General features: G+C 41.9%; 1 protein-coding gene across 3 annotated transcripts in view; it reads right to left on the bottom strand.

Annotated features, from left to right (window-relative positions):
* Window positions 1-8,136: 8,136 nt before the first annotated feature.
* Window positions 8,137-26,748, bottom strand: part of SYT7 (synaptotagmin 7) — a 584,377-nt gene continuing 565,765 nt past the window's right edge. For all 3 annotated transcript variants that reach the window (XM_082269832.1, XM_082269833.1, XM_082269834.1), the window contains 3 exons: window positions 23,549-23,663; window positions 13,608-13,807; window positions 8,137-9,743 (listed from right to left, as the gene is read on the bottom strand). In XM_082269832.1, the coding sequence (XP_082125958.1) occupies window positions 9,639-9,743; window positions 13,608-13,807; window positions 23,549-23,663 (420 nt within the window). In that variant the 3' untranslated portion in view covers window positions 8,137-9,638. The remainder of the gene's footprint in view (window positions 9,744-13,607; window positions 13,808-23,548; window positions 23,664-26,748) is intronic.

Below are 26,748 nucleotides of genomic sequence, written 5' to 3'. Positions count from 1 at the left end.
TATACCATGTTTGTTATTTTTATAGGGAAAAAAACAAGACAGATGCACTCCCAATATACAGAGTGGTCGGGATTATGTAATGTATTACCCAGTGTACAGAGTGCAGGGGTCAGAAATATGTAAAATCAGCCCAGCATACAGAGGGCAGTGGTAAAATGTATGTAATGTGCAGCCCAGGTTAGAGAGTGCAGGGCTCAGGAATATGTAACATACACAGAACTCAGGAGTTCAGTCCAGCAGCCATTAATATGTAACATACAACTGTAAGGGGTATGTAACATATAACACAGCATATAGAGTATCACGGCCAAAATCTTAAATGCTGCAATATATCATCTTAATCACTGAACTCTGTGCTGTTCCCTCCACCAAGAAAAAATCTAGCCCAGGTAAAAACCTTTCCCCAGCAGCCCCCCCCCCCCCCCCATGAAAACACAGTGTCTGAGGCAGCTGCCCCTCCTAACTGCGTCCTTTGCATTAAGGTATTGAAAATGACAAAATGCAGGATGTGGTCTTTCACAGCATTATCCGCTTCCGTGCTCAATGCATTTATTACTGCTGGAGATAGATAAATGTTTGTGCATATTGGGCTACTTGTTGTTGTTCACTGCAGCTGTCACTAAAGGATTAGTACACTTTAAAATAACTAAACACCCACCCACACTCATTTTCAAGATCAGTCTGGGAAAGTCAATATTTACTGCCCAAGCCTGCATGTAACCAAAGCAGGTTGTATCCAAGGATGAGGTCTGGCTGTGGATGAGAATAATAGTAGTTCCTGGTCGTACTTCAACATGTGGCAGGCGGACTTCCATTTCTTTTTTTTTTTATAGCTACTACCAGATCTTAGTGTGGTGGCCAAAGCTAATGAGAAAGTCTATTTTCTCCAGTCTAAGGAATAATCATAAATGCAGACATAGGGGATGGAGGGTTGTCAGATTTGGTATTTTTTACATTTATCTTTGAATAGGCACTGGGATGGAATGGGCAGAACTTCGATCCTCTCTCCTTGTCCTGTTCACTTCCTCTCTAAGACTTGGCACCAGACTCTTCTTTTTCCATTGACCTACATATTGTACATCATCTATTTTGTAATCAGATATCCATCTTTCCTCCTTCCTTGACACTACGACAGCCATGCTAACAGACTGCCTATATAGATATTTGTGCTTAATCCCTGACATGTGTATACAGCAATATCAGACTTATTTTTTAAAATAGTGAAACCAGGGTGTATGCATGTAGGCGATCAGAATCCATCTTCTGGTTTGGTGGTGAATTCTGGTTAGATTTTCCTGCACTGGGTTACTGCACTTTGCACTATTTCTTTGCACTGTTTAATAAATAGGATTATGTTGACACAGGCAGTAGATGCAGAAAAACACTTTTGCGGGCTGTGCTTGGCCTACTTTATCAACAGTCTTTCAGCATGGAAGTGATTAGGATAGTGCAAAGTATGGTCAGCACTCCAGTAGTAGTAATAATGTAACTCCCAACTATCCCTGATTTTGAGGGACTGTTCCTAATTTGGAACAAAGTCCCTCTGTGCCTCTTTCCTCCCAATTTGCCCCTCATTTTGGTCTGATCTATATAGCTGTATGAAAAATGCACTTTTTATCTTTCAAAAAGTGTTTCCCAGTGCTACACCTTTCATCCAATTTCTGAATTGCTGCATTTGTAAATTACAAAAGCCAATAAAGGAATGGTAGTGTAAAAAAAGCATTTGTGGGTTTAACTAATCATTTTTTTTTATAATAGAGGGCTATGACTACATACTTTTGGAAAAACTTTTAGTTACTTTCTAATAGTTGTAAGAACTACCTTATATAACAGATTAAAGAGCATGGAGGGAGAGATCTGCATGCACCCAAGAAAGAGAGGCATCAAACCTAGAGGTTGGAAAGTGCCCAACTGGTAAATATTAAGGAGTTTGGGTTGACTTCTGGGATATAGTCTGAAAAGCAGTCACATAATTGAAGAGTTTGGTGAGATGGGCAGGCAACTACCAAGGTACCTACATGTGGAAGGGAAACAAACACATAACGGGAACACTAAGAACGGGTGCAATGTTACTTTTTCCAGTACTGTAGTAGTAGTTGACTAAAGAAGTTGACTGGTGCCAAGGTCAGCGCTTTTGAGGAGACAAGAGCAGAAGAACCTCACAGCTCAAAAACAGGTAGCTTGGTGATCCTTGACCATAGTACAGTGAGGGAGGTCATCTTAAAATGTAGGGCAAAGTCTGAGGGTTGAAGGCCAGGGAGGCCTGTGTAATAAAAAAAGGGAGTCCCTGTAATGCAGCTAACATCTGCGCATAGTAAGAAGTAGGGTTCCCACTACCTAGAGTGGAGAAGCTGAGCATTGGCTGTCCTAAATGTGTGCAGAAGTAGAAACTAGAGGAAATTTTAATGGAGACGCAACTGAAGGGTGTCAATGGCAGCATGTTCCTGAATATGCAGTCAGTGATAAACAAAAGGCCACGCTGAAGTCGATGTAATTATAATGATGTGAGTATTAGACGCAGACATCCTGAGTAGAACAAGGTCGAGGGAAGTAGCCCAATGCGCCTATGATCAGATATTTGAATGAAGCTCCATTATCTTCTACATCCAAATGCATAACAGCAGCTGCCACTAGAGGGTGAGCAGGGACAGACATTGGGGGAGAGGTTGAGGGGGCCTGTTTGTGGCCCCTGTGGGCTAAGAACTGCAAAAATGCTGAAAGGCTGACTCTTAAACTCAGACATAGGAGCAGAAATGTCCTCCTTAGACAAACAAGAGAAGTGGGCCCCCCAGAATGGGTTGGGGAGGCCCCTTAGTTAGCAGGACTGCTTAACTTTTGCTTATGCTGTGCCATGGTTTAGGTGTGAGTGATCTATCCAAGGGGTACCCACAGAAACATTGCAGAGCAGGAAGAGCCTGTGACTGTCAGTATAAGCATCAAGGAGCCCAGCAGAAACATCCCAGAGGATCGCAAGTGCGGGTGAGGAGAAGGCAAGGGAGGCTGAGTCGAATCCGTGCACTTGTCCCAAAAAGGCGCATGCATGTGCAGTGTGCCTGACCCAGAAGGAAGTTGCACAGGCTCAGTGAAGGTAACTGGGCTGAAGCCTGGTAAATAAAAAAAGGTGTTGGATGGAAAATAGAAAATAATGGTCTCCCACTGTGCTGCTTGCGACTGAATGAGTGGAAGATGGTGCTCCGTTGTTATACCTGGGTTCCCATTTCCCAAGGACCATTACTAATTGCAGCTTTTATCCATCCTGCGTCTCCCCTCAGGCATATAGGCAGGGTGTTAGGGGACAAGCCCTGTTTATTGGTCTTCGCCCATCCAGTGGACATACTACCTAAGGAGTCCACAAAGACTGGGTTCCAATAGATGGGTGTACCTTGGCCGTGCGAGAATAAAACACATGCCTGCTCAACCTTACTTGTCCATATTACTGTGGGAAACACTGGTGCATAGGAAAGCTTTCATATACCCTTAAAGAATATAGTATGTAGTGTAGCACCCTACAGGTAGGTGCTAGGTAAAAGTATAGTGGGCCTTGGTTGCCTAACAGCAGGGCCATGATTTGAGCTGGCTGTCATGTCTCCCAGGTGTGTCTGCTGAGAGGGGAGTCTACCCACTGGCTCCATGAGAAGATTCTCATTAGACAGTGGAGGAAACCCAATCAGAGACACACTCAGGCCTGTATCTACCCCAGAAGGCAGATTCTGCCGCAGAGGATTCTGGGAATACGGCTGTCTCTCCTCTTGTCAGAAGGATCGGGTGTCTTGGGTGGCTGCCTGGGAATCCAGAGAGTGCTGAGTTGAGCTGCAGAAGGGATCCGCTGTGCCGAGGACCATTGGAGGAAGAGAGGTTCAGTTCCAGGAAAGCCTGCCAAGGTCGTGAGTACTGTGAACTGCCCCTAGGGGTCTGCCAATAGTAGAGGGGACCACTCCAGAGAGGGTTCCAGGGATCCAGGAGTCAACTAGCTGTAAAGGGGGTGCCTAGACAGAGGACCCTGAAGTGTTAGAGGGGGTACCTAGTCAGAGGACCCTCAAGTGTTAAGGGGGCACCAGTGGTTGGGCCCTGAAGAGTCAGTGTACAATGTGTAGTGTACAGAGTTAAGAGTTGCAGCAGCAAAAGCAGTGACAAAGAACTACCTCAGCCAGTGAAGGGCTGGAGGGAGCTGTTCAGTGACCTTTGAGCTAAATCTAGTGTCAGGAGTCAAGTGTTCTACAGTCCTGGATCTTCTGAGTTAACAAAAAAGTTAAAGTCAAAGTTCTAGCACTATTCAGCAAGTCAGTATCTTTAACCACTTACCACATACTAACATATATATACATCGGCAGACTTTGCTGTAGTATACCGGGATGATGCCTCTAGCTAGAGACACCATTCCGGTACCGTGGTTTAGAGCCGACGGTCGCCTTTCCGTCGGTAACGATCGTTACCCGGGTGAGCGGGAGGGGACGTCCCCCCCCTCCCGTCACCTTCTGTGACTTTGCTCGGGGCTCCTGTCCCACCGGGAGCCCCGAGCACCCAGCCGGCACGTCCGCCGGCTGGATGGAGTCCCGATCAAAGCCGGAAACGGCTTTGATCGGGTCTCCGATGACGTAAAACGGAGGCGGCGTCCATGACGTCACTTCCGGGTTACTGTGCTGCAAAAGGTGGCAAATTTAAAAACGGCTGTATGCAAAAACGCAGTTTTTGCCGTTTTGCATACATGGAAGTGTAGTGGAGGGGTCTAGGGTCTTTAAGACCCTCGATCCCTTCACAGAGAGTACCTGTCACTACATATTGGTGTCACAAAGGATGTTTACATTGCTTGTGACAGCAATAAAAGTGATCAGATTTTTTTTTTTAAAAACCTGTAATAAAGTTAAAAAAAATTAAAATAAATAGGAAAAAAAATAAAAAAAAATTAGCTGCCCCTGTCACCGTTAGCTCGTGCGCAAAAAAAACGTATACGGAAGTCGGGCAGCAAAAGAAATCGCTGTTCAAACCACACATGTGAAGTATCGCCGCGATCGCCAGAGCGTGGGCAATAATTAGAAAAAAAGAGCTACACTCTAACCCTAAACTGGTAACCGTTAAATAAATTTAAAGCGTCGCCTATTGAGATCTCTATTGACCGTAGTTTGTCGCCATCCCACGGGGGGGGGGGGGGGGCGCAATTTTAAACCGTAACATGTTGGGTATCTATTTACTCGGCGTGACATCATCTTTCACAATATACAAAACAAATGGGCTAACTTTACTGTTTAGTATTTTTTAAATGCTGTGAAATGTGATTTTTCTAAATTTTTCCAAAAAAATGGCGTTTTAAAGACCACTGCGCAAATACCGCGTGACAAAAAATATTGCAATGACCAAAATGTTATTCTCCAGAGTCTTTGCTAAAAAAATATATATAATGTTTGGGGGTTCTAAGTAGTTTTCTAGGAAATAATACTGTTTTTAACTTGTAAACAAAAAGTGTCCGAAATAGGGCTGGGGCTTAAGTGGTTAAGCGCCAGGAAGCGTTGGCCGGCATTCAGCTGGCGTTAAGACAGCGCCAACGGGCATTTTTCTGTACAGAGTCCCAGTTAAGCCTAGAAGAGCTAGAGGAGTATCCCACTCATTCCCTTCTCCCATCCCCTAAATACAATAAACAAAACAAACCAAAGATGCCGGAATGGTCATTGTCTTAGTTCTCACACCTGGGTTCACAACTTAAATGTGTTGGAGCTGTCTCCGGTAACAATGGCACACCCACCTCAGGCCCAAGGCCTGGAAATATTGCTACAGTAGTAAACGTCCTGCACACATACATGAGTTCAAAAGTTTACTCATATAACCCTGTCACTAACTCAACTCATTGCACCACGTGCCTAGGTGAACACCAAATGTAGGATCTAGTGCCCCTAGGGTGACATTATGCCCTGGACCCACATCATCAGCCTGACTGGCTTCAGTTAAAGTCCCTAGGGCAAATCTCAGAAGTAACCAAACCAGAAGTTGAAGAAAGGAGCCCCAGTGGCTCTGCAGCACCTGATGAATCTTGCTAGAATTAAAAAAATGTTTTAATAAAAAAGAAAAAAAAAAGGTTTTGCAGAGAGAAGAGGACCATTCCCCTAAGAACACTAACAGAAAACGTAGGCATGCAGGGGTAATCCTTGGCTGTGCTTACAGCTTTGCCAGTGTCCAATTCTCCTGAAAGTGGCAGTACAACCACCAGTGTACCCCTCTAGGGGACCATACCTAAACCCAGTAAGGCGATAGATGTGAGGCCAGGCTGTAATGTCTTCCCACAGATTTGGTGCTGTGTATGTAAAGATGATGTCTCTACAACTAAGCCCAATTATGGGTAAAAACATCAGGGTGATGGGCTATGGGTAAGGACAACAGATCTAGAAAAAGGAGTGAAAACAAGAAACAAACAGAGGGCGCACCGTCCCAGTGCATTATCCTTAGAGCAATGAATTTTAATAGAGTAAAAGAAAGGTACTCACAAACGAATGTTTGGTACAGGCATATCACATAAAAGTACAATAGTGCCCACAGTATCTCGTCATGGAAGACTAAAACGTCCACAGATTTTGACGCGTTTCGAGCTTCTGCCTCTTCCTCAGAGCCTTGGGGGCTCTGAGGAAGAGGCAGGAGCTCGCCTTTTTCAATCACAAACTGCAGAAAGGGTCTATCCTGCACTTGCACCTCCTACTTCAGAAACTGTAGGGCCAGAGCCAGAGCCCTGAGGGCTCTGAGGAAGAGGCAGGACCTTGAAATTCATAAGAAATCTGTGGTCATTTTAGTCATCCATGACGAGATACTATGGACACTATTGTCCTTTTATGTGATTTGCCTGTACCAAACATTCGTTTGTCAGTACCTTTCTTTTACTCTATTAAAATTCATTGCTCTAAGGATAATGCACTAGGCCAATGCACCCTCTGTTTGTTTCTTTTTTTCAGTCGTTTGGACTCCCCCAGTCTTGTGAGGGCAGCAAGGTGGCATCTATCCGAGTCAAGCCTGGACAGAGACTTTTCAGCTTAGCCCCCCTGGGACCCACCTTCAAGCGCAGGAAATTTGTCTGGTGTGTTCTAGAAAAAGGAGTGACACAATCTGTGCACAGCTATTTGTGTATGGACAATGCAGCCCAATAGACTGAGGATGGTCTTTTACTGCCTGTACCCATCGAATCCCAAACCTGTGTATGTCTTTCAAAACACTTTCCATGACCTGCAATGTACGACTACGAAAATAGCTTTATTGCTTCTACTAGAGTGCTGGCCAGTCCTAGCACTGAAGTCGTTGATGGGCAACCACTGGCCCTACAGTTGCTGAAGTGGGAGGTGCAAGTGCGGGATAGACCCTTTCTGCAGTTTGTGATTGAGAAAGTGCAGCCCAAACACACATGCACAGAGCATGGAGGTGTGCTTTGAGCTGTTTATTCAAGTATCTGCTTTCACACCTGGTGGGTGGCTTTAAAAAAATGTGTCAAGTGCTCTCTAATGTGTGCAAAGTACCTCGTATGAACTTAGGCAGGCCATAGATGGTTTGAATCTCGGCCAGTTCAGCAGGGACCAGCTGAGATTTGAACCATGTATGGTCAGACTGAATGTACCCAAGTTGATTGATCGATCATCTTGGGTACATGCATCCTGTTGGATTTCTCATGCGATTATCACCAGCGGCTATAGCAACTAACAATAATCACTGTGTGTTCTCCCGGCTTCCTCTGCCCCCCCTGATGTGAGGACACAATAGCTCAGTGGGAAGGATTCCCCCATCAACACTCACTGTGTTGATAGAGGAATCAAGCAATTTTCTTTAATGCAACCCGTAGTTGCAGGAAAGAAATTTGCTCTATGGCCAGCTTAGGCCTTTGTTGAGATGTGTACTGCAGAACTGCATGTGGCCACACATTTATGAGTGTATGTTTCTTTATTATTCTTTAAATTCTTGCATTTATTGTAACTGTGAAAGTCAGACGTACACGTACTTTTGGCCAAAAATGTGTATATATTTCATCAACGCATTTAGCTGTTTGTCTGTTTTTTTTAATTAATTAATTTATTTATTTTATTTTAAGCTGCCTGCTGGGATAAATGATAGAAGAGTGTGTTGTGATAAATCAGACAGGTTGGAAGAATGAAACAGTCCAAATCAATATAATCTTGTGTTTAGATTTTACAGCATTTATTTCATCTTAGTTTTTATCCTTTAGCTCAAACAGAATGAGAACTGGTGAAAATAATTCACTTTTAAAGTACAGTAGGTATTTCCTCGTTTCCACATTGATACCATAATCAACTTGTCATACTTACAACTTGGTTAGATTTGACTTTATACATGGGACTCTGGAGCCTAGCGAATAAGAGAGCCTGGGAACTTCCAAGGCCTCATCCTGGAAGACAAAATGGCTGGTGATGCTCAAAAGGCAAGAGGGCCCTGATACAAACAGATTACATCACATGATCACCAGGAGAGAAGGGGACTGCAACGGTACCTCATAATTCTTTCCAGGAGGTTAGGAACACTGAGTGCCATGTGCTCAAACAGGGACAGCATCCTCTTTGGCTCTGACAAAAAAAGTTTTGCTACCAGAGAGGGATGGAATGAACGAATAAGGGGCCTCGCTGGCAGCAAAATGTTGGCTACCCATTACCGACACTCTAAAAAATCTAGACAACATTGATAGTCTCGGTTCAGAGTCTTCCCATTTAAAACATTGCCTGTGATTGACATTTTTTTTATTTTTTTTTAAAAAACATTTTTCTTTTTTTTTTTTATAGCGAAACTCTGAAAAATAACCTATTCAGTGGAAAACAGAATGTAAAATAAAAAAGAGGCAACAAACAAAGCTACAAAGAATCACGGTACGAAGATAGGCAGGTGCATCAGAGCATCATCCCGTTCCCGCGAAAAAGGGAAAGGAGAGGGAAAAAGGTGAGCAGAGAGGGGGAGAAAAAAGAGAACACTCACACTCACATACACACTCACAATCGCACATTGCTTAATGCACATTGGACACTGACAACCACACGTACAGCAAAGAGTTTGTGGAGCTGAATCCACCCTAAACCTACCTTCGTGCTCCATTAAGTGGCACGTAAGGAGGTTTCTAAGAAGCAATAACACAGGTATTGCTCTTTATCTTTAGCTTTCTATAAAGAAAATAAAATACCCTAAAAAAACTTCATAGGGTTCATTGCACCTTTGCACCACTACAAAAAGTGAGCTGTTATATTGACAACCACCATAGGCACACTACAGTGCTGCTGTGGCCAGCATGTATTTGTAGAAGCCGTGGAAAGTTTGCAGGTTTAGCAGCCTAGAGAAAGAGAGGTTTCCTGCGGGATAAGCCCGCCCTGCCCTTCTCAGCGTCTCTGTAACACTGTTTTGGGAGGTGCCGCTCTTCATGAGGCCAGAAGGAAACTGCAGCTGTGCCTAGTATAACAAATATAAGGAGAGTTTTGAAGCACGGTCCTTGTTGAAGAGCTGCAGATGGCACAGGCTGGCCCCTAGGCATCCTGTTACCCAGAGTTCCAAGCTGGCTGTTCCTTTGGAAGCCTGCAGGTTGTTTTTGTGCAGACAGTAAGAGCATGGCCAATGCGTTGGTTTTGTTGGAGGTAACCGAAGACTGCAGGAGATCAGAGTGCAGAAAAGCTGTCAATTCAGGCCTTGAGTTGATGCCATTGTGCTACAGCTGTTCTTGGATGAGAAATCATATCTTTCCAGTGTTTCACCTCTCCAGGACCACTCTTCCAAGATAGGTAGATCTGCAAAGAGGGTACAGACAGTAAGAAGAGAAAAGAGAGCTCATTTATAACTATTATTATTATTATTATACAGGATTTATATAGCGCCGACAGTTTGCGCAGCGCTTTACAATATGAGGGAAGACAATACAGTTACAATACAATTCAATACAGGAGGATTTAGAGGGCCCTGCTCTATAAACAAGAGCCATCAACAATTTGAGTTACTATGCTAGCAGCTGGCGGGACACAATGTGAAGTTGTGATACTACAACTTTTTAAAGCCTAGTACACACTAGTTTTTTTCAACCCAGCAGAATTGAACAAAAAAAAACGGACTGCTCAGGGAGAGCCACTGTACTAACTATCCAACGTTAGTACAGCGATCTTCCCTGCTGTTCTATTGTGTTCTGACAGGGGGACGGCCCCCCGCCAGAACATTCCGAGCAGTGCTCTCAGCCATTGGTTGAGAAAGCTGATTGGGAGCCAATTGGCAGACCTTTTTCAGGAATGCCCCTTCGACAGAAGCTGGCTGAACAGTTGACTTCTCTCGGACTGATTGCAGTACACACTGACTGGTTTCTATTGAACCAGCTGATGCTGCCCCACATTCAGAAGGTGTGTACTAGGCTTAAGTAATTGTTCTGCTATATCAGGAAGTAGTGGCAGATAACTATTAGATCTTTAGACATTGTAGAATCAAAGGTTCCAGAATGCCTCATGAGCCAAAGAATTTTAGATTAGATTAGCAAAGTAGCTGGCAGGGCATAGCGGGATATGTAGTTTGAGACAGCTGGAGATCTACCAGCTTCTTATCAAAGAACAGGTTAACAGACTGTATGCAGAACAGAAGCAAAGCAAAAATTAATTGTTATCCTTTTACCATATGTTTATATGTATTAACTTCTGTATATATATATATATATATATATATATATATATATATATATATAGGAAAAAGAGATATATAAGGGTGTTTTGAAAAAGACAATGGGCACATCTTCATTTACTACACCTGAAACCTCTGTTACACCGCTACTACAGAGTGTGATGTTCTGAACTACACTATATTAACAAAAGTATTGGGACACCCGCCTTTACATGCACATGAACTAGTCCATAGGGTTCAATATTGAGTTGGCCCACCCTTTGCAGCTATAACAGCTTAACTCTTCTGGGAAAGCTGTCCACAAGGTTTAGGAGTGTGTGTACGGGAATGTTTCACCATTCTTCCAGAAGTGCTCTTGTGAGGTCAGACACTGATGTGGTTGCAAAGGGTGGGCCAATCCAATATTGAACCATACGGACCAAGGCAGGCGTCCCAATACTTTTGGTAATATAGTGTATATTGAGAATAAGGAATGCTGTGTGTTCACATTTACATGTACATCACTGCTCAGTTCAACTACCTTGAAGTTCCCCACTAATTGTCTTATGTTGCAATATAATATAATATGCATGTTTCATTGTGTTCTCTATTCTCTATCTGACAACAGTAGTGAAAAACGGTTGCCTAGGCACTGTCTTTATTTTGTTAAATCAACTTACTGACTATGCTGCTGCACATTCATTTTTCATATATATCATTTCTGACTGTAATCCACCTGCAGCTCTCACATATTTGGCATCCAATTAACACATCTGTCCTATCTCCAATCCATGCAAAGGGCTGCTGTCACCCCCTCATCTGTCACTGCGCTGTACAAATCCCTTCCCTGGCTTGCTACATCTGCCTCCATCACTTCAAAATCCCACACACTTGTATGTAAATCCCTTAACATGTTTCACATTTCCTACTTTGATCTTTCCATGCATGTTATTTACAGCGAAGGTAGGTTCAAAGATCGATAGATTGAACACAAGATCATAGGGTAGTCCTAATTGGCACAACAGTAAACATAACTGCTATGAAGCCTGATGGTATGAGGGTTAATTGATCTCCTTTATTTCTGAAGGATGCAGCAGCTTGTGGAATGACACCACCACAATATATATCTGAAGGTTTAAGGGAGATCTACAGTTTCAGGTGATTATATAGTGGCAGATGTCCTTGGAATTTGATTTATATAACACAGAATGCTCCAGGGTCAGTTCTGTCCTCTCAAAGGACGTGTCCTCATAGAAGACGATGCTAAGCCCTTAAAATGCAACTTGCAGATTCAATTTCTAAGGGTTAAGGTGATTGTAAGTTATAAATGTCAGCCATGCTACCTCAACAGTTAGATACTTTTGGGTACTGGTCTAAAAAGTCTGTAAACCCAAATATTAAAACTGCACAAATAGCTCCATTTATGCATGCAATGTAGTCATCCTGGTTTTAATTACCTATTGTTAGTAAATGTCTGTGAAATACCTGTTTTTCTCGCCCTTTCTATAATGGGGTGACAATGCTAATAACAGTATCTTAATGCTGTGTAGCATTGTTAACCCGTTGTGTACAGCATGTGCCTGCAAGATCCTGTAGTCATAGCATTGCATTACTCAGCTATTGGCTCTCAGTCAACAGTGTGCTCTACAGTCCTGCAACATGATGGGAAGTCACCAGAAGATGCAGACACTGACCACAAAAAAAAAAAAAGAAAAAAAAAAACACATCAAAATAAGGTATTTTGAAGGCTGTTTTCATACTTTCATACTTTACTTACCCTGCAGGTGTTTGGGCACTTGTAAAGATTAGTTTTTTTTCCCAGAGGATTTACATATACGGTAAGCAGTTTAAAGAACTGGTAGCACCTTCCTCGGGATCTCAGTTAGTATCACTGGGAAGACTTCAATTGAGAACTTCTACCACATAAGAATAAAGCACAAACTAATGCCTCTGAGAACTGACTATGATGAACACTTGACACATTTCTCTCTGATGTCTCTCTAGCAGTTATCTTCTGGAGTGGCCTTTTTTATTTTTTTATGCAACAGGGTTTCAAAAACTATAACTGTGACCCCATTATATTAGAAACAGTTAATGTAGCTGAACCTATATTGCTTACATTTATTATTTCTGCCTTTTACAGCCCATTCAGACTGGCGCGATCCGACTTTGTGGGGCGACCTGTGAAGTCGCGGTGCACAGCGCGCACCGCGACTTGCACGGACTTCATATAATTGAAGTCAATGCAAGTCGCCTCCAGGTCGCCCCATAGTAGTACAGGACCCTTTTTCTAAGTCGGAGCGACTTGTGTCGCTCCTATTAGAACGGGTCCTGTGCTAATCAATGGCGAGCGACCAAGCGCGACTTGTCAGGCTGACAAGTCGCCTGACAAGTCGTGCTAGTCTGAATGGACCCTAGAGCATCATTGCACCTTTTAACAGTTGTATTTTCACTCTTTTTAATAGTTTCATAAAACATCTTCACAGAAGTGTTTCCATAAGACATTGGATGTGTACATACTTTTCACAAGGCATCTAACAGGTGCATCACAACATTTCTGACCAATGGCATCATTGCACCCAATCACATGGCACCTGCCTGGTGCCCCAGGTGCCTGCCAAGGCTGCTAGTAAAATACTGGAACTTTTCTTTTTATAAGGACCTGTGTCAATGATCTTAAATGAGCAAATGCAGCATATTTTTGGCATCAGTTAGAGTCACTTCTGGGATCAGCTGCTTTTGCGCTGTGTCATAGACTTTTATGGGGAGTTTTGAAGTACACAAAAGTTTCTCAACTCAGATCCTAAATGGCACAAAGAGTTTCCCCCCTCCCTGCCACATTCTTTGCTTCTAGGGGTCCTGATACCAGAAATAAGGCAAACTCTCAACCAATTGCAATGCCATTATAAGGAATAATGATTACCTTTGATAAGTTAAATGATCATTTAATATTAGCAACATCACAATTAGGCAATTCACAACATGTTGTAAAAAATAATGCATCCCATAACACTTACCTTGCCAATCACATCGTTACGACTAAGCTTGTCTTTATCCATGACAGTTATGATTATGGTGGTCTCTCTGAGTTTTTCGGTGGGGATATCAAAGATGAAGGACTCGTTAAAGATGGGATTTAGACACCTCTTCATAACCACTGTCTTTTTCTTCTCAACCCTCTTGTCCTTGTACATAAGCCAAACCTTTACATAAGGATCTAAAGAAATGAATGCAAGTTCTAATCAGTTCTTATTCAGTGTTTTTGTATTAAAAGGTCACTACATGCTTCCCACTCTTCCAGCATATACTGTAAATCCCTGCTAAATCTATTTATGAGCTAAATCCTGTAAAGTGAGCCTTGCACTTTAAGGCTAAGCAGTGCATCTACAGTTTTACAGATTTATTACATGTTTCTGAAGGCATTTCCTGATGTGATGTTAACTATCTTGTTTTTTTTGTGCCTGCCAAGACCACCCCAGTTGACTGACCAACCTTAGTCTCATATTAACAGAATCACGTGTTGTAGCCAGAGAAGGCACACCAAGGCTGCAGTCAAAAATACTAAAGGGGCAAGATGTTGGTAAACACAGAACCAATAACCCAAAAAATAGGGCAAGCAGTGACCCTACACAATTCCACCAGCAAATGAACACAAACGGTGCAGGACAGCAAGTGCATAAACTGCTCAAGCAGGCAGGACACTAGTTATGATCTTTTTTATACACAGAAATTACTTACTCACAGTCAGCAACAATGCGTGGGGTTGGTTGTGTGTCGGACCTGTTAGCCTTGTTGCCCTTGGCCATGGTTGGCTAATCAAAAATCCGACTCTATGTGACATTGGTGTGAATCTAGTGTCCCTCTAAAAAACTGGTGCAGAAGAGAGAAGCAGCTACCCAGGTACCACTTGACAAAAAAGTGTCCCCTGTTTCCAGCTTTCTACTGTCCTCCAATTAGTGTTTACAGCTCCCTGTTTCTATCCTAGCATATCCCCTAGATAATACTACCGGCACAGCAACTGTACTGCCATGGTAACTACTCAGAATGTCCATGGCTAAAAAAGATTATGGGCAAGTAAGTACAATAATAGTTTCATTTAAACAAGGTTTGTAACTTTTGGCTTAGGACAGTTTCTGTAAGTGCAGTTAAAATGTTTGTTTGGGCACAGGGGTATTTCTTAAAGGCCTTTAGTAAAATCTACTGTGTGACTGCTGAAAGGCATAGTAACATTAAGTAAATACCCATAAAGCCACATTGTTATTTACAAACCTCTCTCAACCCTTGTAAAAGCACAGAGAACCCTGCAGGCGGATTCTCCTGCTCTCATTCTCAAAAGCTCATTTTTTAGAGTACCTATTACTATTTTTTGAAATCATGGCTTTAAAGAACCCCATCCAAAAGAGGAGCACTTTGTATGGATTCTAAGACCCAAGGTGAGGCCGAGAATTAGAGAACATTAGAGGAGATGTGTGTAGTCATTGGGTTCAGCCTGTGAGCTGAACGAGAGAAATCAATATATATATCTATATGTGCATGGCTAGACTTAGTTTCAGGATCACTCAAGTTAAGTACCCTTGGGTCTTGGATTGAGGGCTGATTTACACAATGTTGCATGTATTACCATATGCTGTGTTGACGTCCATTGATTTGTTTTTGCGCAGCATTGGGCTCTTTAATGACAATGCATATCAGAACACCCTAAATGCAAAACATTCTTCAACACATTACAATACAACTTGTTCGTCAGAACAGGTCCTATTGCGAGCAATAGGCTTTTTTTGTTCATGCATTTGGCCTATGCAGGAAAATTAGGTATAAATGAACCCTTATGTAGAATACTGTATCTGATAAATTATGTGGAATATTGTATTTGATAAATTATGTGGAATATTGTATCTGATAAATTATGTGGAATACTGTATCTGATAAATTATGTGGAATATTGTATCTGATAAATTATGTGGAATACTGTATCTGATACATTATGTGGAATATTGTATCTAATAAATTATGTGGAATACTGTATCTGATACATTTTTGATCAAAATAAGTTATAAAGCAAGAACCCAATCCATGTAGAATTGTTACATGCAGGATATACATTTATATAAGCAGCATTGCATAAATGTAGCAGTTTCCCAGAGTGTGCAACCTTTCCCGCAACCTTCCTTGCATCTCTACTTTCCTCAAAACTATACTTCTGTGACTAAAAGCTTCCCTGGCTTTTCCATACCAGTTATTTGGCACTTGTACTTCCATTGCACTGTCATCAGCTAACCTTAGACACAATCATAGCATAAAAGTCTTTGTGATTACTGAATAAAGCCTTGCCATTTTCCTTTCCATTGTTCCTATGAATAACTCTGAACTCCTCAATTTTGATTTAAAGGACAACTCCACTTTTGTTAAAAGATGAATATATCAAGCTGCTACTGTAAAAAGGCAGTAGTAAAATTTTAAGAAAATAACACAGCTTGCTGCAAAGTAAAATTGAAAGAATTGATTGAATGTTTTTTTTATTTAGTTGTGCATAGAATGTGAAAAGGTTGAACCTCTGTTAGATTTTATTGTGATCCTTTATGTGAAATTTCCCTTCGTTTCTGTACCTGTGATACTATAGAGGAAGTAAGGATATCACACCAATGGAAGAAAATACAGCAAAACGAGTTTAACTGTCCCAGTATACTGATAAAAATGTTTTTTTAATAGCTGTGTGCATTCCTGATGGAGAAAATCTGTCTACTCCTTGACCAAGGCAACATAAAACCTGACAGAGGTTCCATTACTATCTCCATTCTCTTCAAAAGACATTGTACATAGAGTTTCACTTTATTGGTATAACAAGTTGCCTTTTTATTTCATTCTGCAGCTAACTGCTTTTTCTTAAATGGTCAAAAATTCAAATTTTGATTAGTTGCAACAATAACAACAATGCTCTTTGTACAAAATCCTCCTGAAATCTTACTTCTTGCTCATGTTATTGGCCTACTGCTGTTCTGTACAGAGATTTAAGTAAGCCAGTGTTCCGCAAATTTGTTGATATACTCTCCATATGTCCACAGAGATGCTGTTATTCCTCTTGCAAAACTATGTGAATATAGCTGGTAGATTCTCCCACTTAGCATTCAGTTTTAGAAATTCAGTGGGAAGGTCTGCCTCAAAAGATTCTACAGATTAAAAGGTGGTAAGAACCCACAATGAAGTTTGATAAAATGTCTTGCAACACAAAACCTGGAGAGGATTTTTTTTTTTTATCAACACGGAGTGTCACTTTAATATTAAATGGGATGGCACCCATTTAACATAGATACATAATGTAAGTAATCAAAGAGATACATTGATAAACCTGACTTCGTAAAAGTTGAAAATCAAATGAGAGGATAATACAAAATGGGGTACAAATTTAGACTATATTTACAATTGTAGCCTTAAAACTTTGCTGCACTCAAGATCCTTGTTCTTACCATGGCAAAGAGAGAGACTACTCTACTAAACACTATTTCTCCTGTTCTCCACAAGTTAATCCTCTTCATGCAGCATAAAATGAATTTAACCCACAAGAATCAATCATTAATTTACTTTTTTTAGACATGCTTTGCCATCATTTCAAAATTATTTCCAGTCACACCACGCAAATAAACCTAATATCAGATCGTTCCCAGCATCCCAGAGGACCACCAAACTCTACATTCCGCATCAGAACAGCTTCACTAAACTGGATTATTTTATATGTGTTTGGATTTTTCCATACTGCTTCAATAAATATTGACTTATAACAGTCCAAAGAACAGCACATTAGCTGGTAAGATCAATATGTTGAAAAGGTGGGTGTTTATTGTGCAGTTGAATAGTATTGACTAAAGGGCAGAATTTTATTACTTTAAAATGCAGTATGTTGAATAAATGGTCTTGCTTTGCCATGGTTATGGTTTCAGTTCCCCCCAGGGAAAACACAATTTCCCTGTATTTATGTGAATTTCTAACACTATTTCCTATTTCCCCCCAAGCTCCCAAAATGTACTCATTTTATGGCTAGAAACTCATTTTAAGCTGCTTTTATGTTAAATAGCTGGAACGTGCGTACTTGTCTGGCTCTCTATATAGTGCCCACAAATTGTGTGGCACTTTTCTTTGTAAAGTCCTGCACAATTTCTGGCACTACAAAAATAACAAAATACATCTTCAGAGCAAAGACAGGGACATATCAACAACTATAGCAGTCTATCTGGATGTTATAGGGCTCTTAGGTAGGGGGGATACGAAAGTAAGCGGGGTGGCTCCACCATGGCTTCATGCAGTTTACTGCGACATAATACTTTTTGTAGAAATATAGAAGTTACAGGTTAGTAAGCTTGGTAAGGTTGAATAAAGACTGTACAGTGCCTTGCGAAAGTATTCGGCCCCCTTAAACTTTTTGACCTTTTGCCACATTTCAGGCTTCAAACATAAAGATATAAAACTGTAATTTTTTGTGAAGAATCAACAACAAGTGGAACACAATCATGAAGTGGAACGAAATTTATTGGATATTTCAAACTTTTTTAATAAATAAAAATACTGAAAAATTGGGCGTGCAAAATTATTCAGCCCCCTTAATTTAATACTTTGTAGCGCCACCTTTTGCTGCGATTACAGCTGTAAGTCACTTGGGGTATGTCTCTATCAGTTTTGCACATCATGAGTCTGAAATTTTTGCCCATTCCTCCTTGCAAAACAGCTTGAGCTCAGTGAGGTTGGATGGAGAGCGTTTGTGAACAGCAGTTTTCAGTTCTTTCCACAGATTCTCGATTGGATTAAGGTCTGGACTTTAACTTGGCCATTCTAACACCTGGATATGTCTATTTGTGAACCATTCCATTGTAGATTTTGCTTTATGTTTTGGATCATTGTCTTGTTGGAAGACAAATCTCTGTCCCAGTCTCAGGTCTTTTGCAGACTCCATCAGGTTTTCTTCCAGAATGGTCCTGTATTTGGTTCTATCCATCTTCCCATCAATTTTAACCATCTTCCCTGTCCCTGCTGACTGAAGAAAAGCAGGCCCAAACCATGATGCTTCCACCACCATTTTTGACAGTGGGGATGGTGTGTTCAGGGTGATGAGCTGTGTTGCTTTTATGCCAAACATAACGTTTTGCATTGTTGCCAAAAAGTTCGATTTTGGTTTCATCTGACCAGAGCACCTTCATCCACATGTTTGGTGTGTCTCCCAGGTGGCTTGTGGCAAACTTTAAATGACACTTTTTATGGATATCTTTAAGAAATGGCTTTCTTCTTGCCACTCTTCCATAAAGGCCAGATTTGTGCAGTATACGACTGATTGTTGTCCTATGGGCAGAGTCTCCCACCTCAGCTGTAAATCTCTGCTGTTCATCCAGACTGATCATGGGCCTCTTGGCTGCATCTCTGATCAGTCTTCTCCTTGTATGAGCTGAAAGTTTAGAGGGACGGCCAGGTCTTCGTAGATTTGCAGTGGTCTGATACTCTTTCCATTTCACAGTGCTCCTTGGAATGTTTAAAGCTTGGGAAATCTTTTTGTATCCAAACCCGGCTTTTAACTTCTCCACAACAGTATCTCGGACCTGCCTGGTGTGTTCCTTGTTCTTCATGATGCTCTCTGCGCTTTAAAAGCACCTCTGAGACTATCACAGTGCAGGTGCATTTATACGGAGACTTGATCACACACAGGTGGATTCTATTTATCATCATTAGTCATTTAGGTCAACATTGGATCATTCAGAGATCCTCACTGAACTTCTGGAGAGAGTTTGCTGCACTGAAAGTAAAGGGGCTGAATAATTTTGCACGCCCAATTTTTCATTTTTTTATTTGTTAACAAAGTTTGAAATATCCAATAACTTTCGTTCCACTTCATGATTGTGTCCCACTTGTTGTTGATTCTTCACAAAAAATTACAGTTTTATATCTTTATGTTTGAAGCCTGAAATGTGGCAATAGGTTGCAAAGTTCAAGGGGACCGAATACTTTCGCAAGGCACTGTAATCCATCCAGTTCAACTTGTGTAGGGCTGTGTGTATGTGTCTATATCTCTATCATTTCCCATATCCCTGTATTTTGCGTTCACTATGATGCCCATCTGAAATTTCTTTGAAATTGTATGTTGAAGGGGATTTCTACATCCTTACTGCTCTAACAGTAAAGAACCCCCTATGCAGTTTAGGGCTAAATCGCTTCTCCTCCAACTTTATTGAGTGTCCATGTGTCCTGCTATGCAACCTAAGTACATTTTGTATAGAGATGTACACATCAGACAGCCTCAAAGGGACACCTGAGGCTGCATGAGGGACAAGGGAATTTGGTCTCAAAAGATGAACAGTCCCTCCAAATGAAGGACAGTTGAGTGCCATGCTAGTTGCCCTCCTCTATGCTACAATAGGGGAAAGTGAAGCATCAGTAGGTATGCTCCAGGACCCCGTAACTGCTAGTATGAGGCAGAACTACATTTCTTATTATATGTGTTGGTTTCTAATTCCAGGAGAGAAGGTTAGAAACCTATCTCAAGCTGTACCCTCATATGGGTAGCATAAGTAATATACTAGCACTGCATCAGAAGTCAGCTAAACTCCTCTTCTGGCAGTCCCAATGCAGATGGAGATATCAGGAAAATGCCCTAACCTTGTGAGATGGGAAAGAGGGTCATCTTTAAGAGCAGAGTATTTAATCAAAGGACACACCCCTGCCACACCACCAATCACATGGACCATAATGTATTAGTATGCAAGAACGGTCGCTTAAACCCACTGGGGCTTCTTCACTGCTACTTCTACTTGATATTAGTGTTTAAAATTACCCAGTGGATCAGAATAAAAGTTCATGCTAATCAATATGTCAATAAGGATTTAATATGACAATAAGGCTCCGTTGTGTTTTGTCAGGTATTTTGGAAAGCATTGCGCTTGAGGTGCCATTAGTTAATAATGCCACCCCAAGTGTGGGTAGCAAGCATGCATTTGCTACGTGTTTTCCCAAGCAGCAAACACGTGGTGAAAAAATGAGCCACGCTCCGCTCCAAAAGGGTTTAAGAGCTTCTTGGACATTTGTGGTGCACAAGGCAGCCCATTCAAGTGAATGGGCTGCCCTATGCGTGAAAAACCAAAACGCTCCATAATACACAAATAAAAAGAATGGGAACCCAAATTCCCGCTATGCTCAGATACGAACCCAACTAAGTGTTGAATTTAAATTGCAACTCTAGTTAAATTAAAAATATATAATTGTATTTTAAATACTGCTGGTACAGTTGAATGAAATCTTATTACAGACTTCTCCCAACCTGGTATAGAAAATAACTAGATACAGAATAAGAGGTAATGTATAGTTAATCAGGTTCTGTTTCTCAGTCTAACAACTCTCTAGAGGCGGATGTGGTTCAATACAGTAGAGGAGTAGAGCATTGAGACTCGGAGGAGTTTTTTTTTCATGGTTTATTGAGCAGGCAGGTAAGACGGGTATCTATAATAGTGAATAATTGTGTCACTCTTCTAGCTTGTTCACTGTATGCTTTCTCACTGCTCTGTAGCAAAATTGTGGTAAAAATGCATATGCGTTTTTGACACATTTTAGATGCGTTTCTGGTGCCCTTTCTGGTTGCCTGCACCCATGAAAAATGGACACTTGACTCACAAAAATGCACCAAAAATGAGAACACAACGCATTTTTGTTGTGTTTTTGAATTTTTTCCAATTAATTTCAATGGGGAGCTGCGTTTTTGGTATGGTTTTGAAGACCACACCAAAGATGCAGCCTGGAGGACTTTTCAAAACACACTGCACCTGCAGCGCAGTGGTGTGAAGAGTCCCATAGGTTTTAAAGGGAAACATTTTTCTTGTGTTTTTCTTGCAAGGTAAAAACACAGTAGAATTGCATCAGTGTGAAAGGACCCTAAAGGATATCAAAAGTTTGTGGATTGCAAGAGGGAAACTGAGGATGAGTAAGTTATTGCTTACTGCTTATTTGGACATTTCCTGCTGCCTTCAAACAGGGTCTACAACAACACAGCAGCAGAATCCAGTTAATGGATCTAATACCTGAAGATCTCACCGATTTGAAAACAAACAAGCAGATATGGAGTTCTGGTTCTTTTCTGACTTTACTTAGAAAGCATTGCTGGGCAGCACAGTGGCTCAGTAGTGTGAGGTCTTTTTATGAAAGTAACAAACATGTTACATTTACCTCGGGCACCCTCTTCTTGGGTCCCCTACCAGTGCTTTGGGTTTCTATTCTTGTTGTGCAACCATAGCAGGTGTGCTTCCTATGGTGGCACACCTGTGAGCTTGCTTCTGAGCCGGGCCATGTGCATCTATTGACACACACAGCATGACTCTCTGCTCACAGGATTTGATTGACAGCAACAGGAGCTAATGGCTTCCACAACTGCCTTTGTGAGCAGAGAGAGTGGTGAGAGCCACTGTAGATGGGCACAGGCTCTGGGTACAAATACAGGGAAATATTTTACCTTAATACAGTGAATGCATTAAAGTAAAAAATGTTCAGCCTTTAGAACAGGCATCACTGAATTTCAGATCACGGTCCAAACAGTGCCATTGCCACGCCATTTAGCTACCTGTGTGTCCTCTTTTCCTCCCACCACTGCTGTCTTCTTCACAGCAGGGCAGAGAGTGGGAGTAGCGATTGGTCTGGATGGAGGGCGGGAGTTGCCCCGCTTTTTAAGTTAACAAGCTGCCGATTGGTTGCTATGACATGGGGCGGTCCTGGCAACTGAGCACCCCCTTGTTAACAGGAGAAATTGGGAAGCTCCCACCTTTATCCAGACCAATCACTCCTTCTGCAATGAAAGGTAGGACTGGAAGGGAAGGGAGAGGGATGATCACACTGATGTAGAGGTTAAGGAGCTGTATTGTTAAGGCAGGCTATGTAAAGAGTGGAATGCCATAGAACGAAGGACTGAGAAGTAATGGTGGTGCTGCAATGTAAAGGGGGGTACTATAATATAAAAGGGGGGCTGTACTGTAAAGGGGGGGCAGGCTTTGATGTGAAGGGGGGCTGCAATGTAAAGGGGGGCTACTATATTAAGAGGGGCCTTTGATTTGAAGAGGGGCAGACAAGTAAAGGGGGCCTGTGATGTAAAAGGGGTGCTTTAATGTTAAGGGGGCACTTGTAAAAGGTGGGGACTTTTATGTGAAGGGGGCTGTATTGTAAAGGGTTACCTGCGATGTAAATGGGGGACTGCTACGTAAAGGTGGGGGACTACGATGTAAAAGGAGTGGGACTGTGATGTAAAGATGGGGGACTGTGATGCAAAGGGGGGACTGTGAGGTAAAGATGGGGGACTGTGATCTAAAGGGTGAAGACTGATGCAAAGGGAGGGGGCTGTGATACAAAGATTGGGGGCCCTATATTGTAAAGGGAGGCTGTGATGTAAAGGCGTAAGAAATGTAAAGAGGGGACTGTATTGTAAAGGGGGCTGCAATGTAAATGGGGGGGGGGGGCTGACTGTGACATGAAGGGGGGGGCTGTGATGTGAAGGGGGGCTGAATAATAGCCCAAATATGAGACTCGGACCCCTACTGGAAAAAATATTTACTTACCGGACCTCTATGAATTTAAATGTAATACCCTTGCTTTAGAACCACTTTCATTGGACCAAGTATGTGTGTGCTCCTTGATGACAGGGACTTACAGTACAGTATATAAAGCACTTCATAAATTGTCAGCACTTTATATCTGCCTGGAATAATATTGCAGTTAGACGATAATCATGATATTTTTCTCAGATTAGGTTTTCTTTAAAAAATCTTTTGGAGAGAAAAAACTTCATATATGTTGTATGACTTTCAACTGTGCCTTTAGCTGGTAAAGCTTTGGTAACATAGTAAAGTAATAGCATGATGCTATTCTAGAAAACATAACTATTTGACATTTCCCTTGGCACATGCAAATAAGTAAATATTCAAGACTTTTGCTCTCCTCTCGTACAGACCTGATGTTCCCCCAATGTCCATGGCTTTAAGATTCCGTGCCTTGATGATGTTAACAATGATGGAATTTGCTGAGGGATTGTAGCAAAGGGACAGCAGCAGTTCACCACGGCTCCCCTGTAATACACAAATGAGCTGAAATTACACCACGATACCATCTTTTTCAGTATTTATGGATTGTTATTGATGGAAGAAATGAGATGTTATGTCTGGTTCCAGTACTTTAACAGGCAAGCAATACATTGATATTCACAAAGGTACAGCTTGAAGTACTTTGAAAATGATCATAGATCATGCTGTACACATACAAGATTTTCTGATCATTTGTACAAGAAGGAGAGGACCCTGGAAAATAATTTATTTTATGTTACATCCCGCTGGGTGTACAAGAGGAGAATACAGCCAACAAGGAGATCTGACACTCTTCCAGGATCTGTGGACAGGCGTTATAGCAGCAAAACCTAGCGCAGCATTTCAAAGGGGTGACAGACTGCTAATTTTCTCTTTATCTAATAAAATATCTTCTAATCTGTACCTGTAGGGATTATATAATAAACTAGCATAATTCCCACCTCTCTGTTAAGTTAGAGTTTCTACTGTTCATTAGAATTGTTCATTCTTTAATTGCCATGCGGCAGTTGCGGTGCGACCCGATTGATCTCAATCAGTGAGTTTGACAGGTGGTGCTGCCTGTCAGACCTGTCAGACACTGCAGCCTGAGTTATAAATGCTAAAAAAATTAAATAAAAAAAATAACCATTGTAAGCATGCAATCAGTAAAGTCCTATAATAGGAATATATGTTCCAGGTCAGTAAAGATCTGGATCAGCATGACAGCCAATCAACTGACATTCTTAGATAAGGTGGTCAACTAAACAGCCTTGATAGATTTTTTGGTATAGCTTTCCTGTAAAGGAAAATTCCACATCCACGAAAGACAAAAAAAAAAAAAAAATAGTACTTTTTTGGTTCCTTTAACATTTTTACATTCTTACTTTTTTATAATTACACTTTAGACCAACTGCAGACCTTATACCTGCTTAATTAACAATGAATTAATGAGGGAACTGCCCACACAAGGCAATGGAACTGCCTGTCAGTCAATTGTCCAATTACCTTTGGTCCCCTGAGGGGGATTACTTATAAAAAAACACGCTGTAATTCCTAAACTAGTTACTACAATCTGCACACATGCATTTTTTTTTTTGAAAAAGCTAAAATACCAATACTTTATCAATGTCTATATATTTTTGGACCCAAGTTTATACACTATATTACTAAAAGTATTGGGACGCCTGCCTTTACACGCACATAAACTTTAATGTTTTCCTAGTCTTAGTCTGTAGGGTTCAATATTGAGTTGGCTCACCCTTTGCAGCTATAACAGCTTCAACTCTTCTGGGAAGGCAGTCCACAGGTTTAAGAGTGTGTCTATGGGAATTTTTGACCATTCTTCCAGAAGCGCATTTGTAGGGTCAGGCACTGATGTGGACGAGAAGGCCTGGCTTGCAGTCTCTGCTCTAATTCCTCCCAAAGGTGTTCTATCGGGTTGAGGTCAGGACTCAGACCAGTCAAGTTCCTCCACCCTGAACTCAGTCATCCTTGTCTTTATGGACCTTGTTTCGTGCACTGGTGCGCAGTCACGTTGAAACAGGAAGGGGCCAACCCCAAACTGTTCCCACAAAGTTTGGAGCATGAAATTGTCCAAAATGTCTTGGTATGCTGACACCTTAAGAGTTCTCTTCACTGGAACTAAGGGGCAAAGCCCAACCCCTGAAAAACGACCCCACACCATAATCCCCCTCCCTCACCAAATGATTTGGATCAGTGCACAAAGCAAGGACCGTTAAGACACGGATGAGTACATTTGGGGTGGAGGAACTTGACTTGCCTGCACAGAGTCCTGACCTCAACTTGATAAAAACACCTTTGGGATGAATTAGAGCAGCAGCCCCCTCAGCCCCCCTAATACTTACTTGAGCTCATCTTTATCCAGCAATGTTGCAGGAGTGTCTCAGTTGCCCTGGACTTCCCTCTTCAATGGCTGAGACAGCAGGGTGACACGACTGGCTCCCACTGCTGTCAATCAAAGTCAGTCAGCAAATCAAGAGAGAGAGAGGGCAGGGCTGAGTCACGACTCCATCTCTGAATGGACACAGGGAGCTGTGACTCGGCTTGGGTGCCCCCATAGCAAGTTGCTTGCTGTGGTGGCATTCAACAGGAGGGAGGGGCCAGGAGCACAGAAGAGGGACCTGAGAAAAGAAGGATCCAGGCCACTCTGTGCAAAACCAACTGCACACAGCAGGTAAGTATAACATGTTTGTTATTAAAAAAAAAAAAACAGACTTTACAATCACTTTAATGGCACCTAAAAACGTGATGTGGTTCTGCCATGATTGTCACGCAATAAATCTCGCTGCAATCTCGTGAACCTTATTGCCCAAAAGTGGCTCCTAAACTATTTTTGGGCAACTAGCTTCACGTGATGCAGTTTGCTGCATTTTTAGGTGTCATTATAATGAATAGCATCTGAAATTAACATTGTGTGATTTCTCATTTTACCAGACCACTTAGAAATCGCAGGCAGAATTGCAACAATCCTGACTGCGATTCAAAACGGCCAAGTGTGAATGCAGCCAAACTATAGCCCCAATACTCACACTGACCCTCATTGTACCTTCACACTCACACCAACCCTTACTGTAACCCCAATACTCACACCGACCCCTACTATAGCCCCCGTTCTCACAGTAACCCTTCCTGTAACCCAGTACTCACATAGCCATTATTGTAACCTCAACACTCACACCAACCCTTACTGTAAGTCCAATATGCACACCAGCCCTTGCTGTAACCCCAATACTCACACCAACCCTTACTGTAACCCCAATACTCACACCGAACCCTACTATAGCCCCACTGCTCACAGTAACCCTTCCTGTAAACCAGTACTCACATAGCCATTATTGTAACCTCCACACTCACACCAACCCTTACTGTAAGTCCAATATTCACACCAGCCCTTGCTGTAACCGCAATACTCACACCGACCCTTACTGTAACCCCAATACTCACACCGACCCCTACTATAGCCCCACTGCTCATAGTAACACTTCCTGTAACCCAGTACTCACATAGCCATTATTGTAACCTCCACACTCACACCAACCCTTACTGTAAGTCCAATATTCACACCAGCCCT

The sequence above is a fragment of the Pelophylax lessonae genome (assembly GCF_965119305.1).
Source record: "Pelophylax lessonae genome assembly, chromosome: 10".
Taxonomy (NCBI): Eukaryota; Metazoa; Chordata; class Amphibia; order Anura; family Ranidae; genus Pelophylax; species Pelophylax lessonae.
This window is presented reverse-complemented; position numbering and strand designations above follow the sequence as displayed.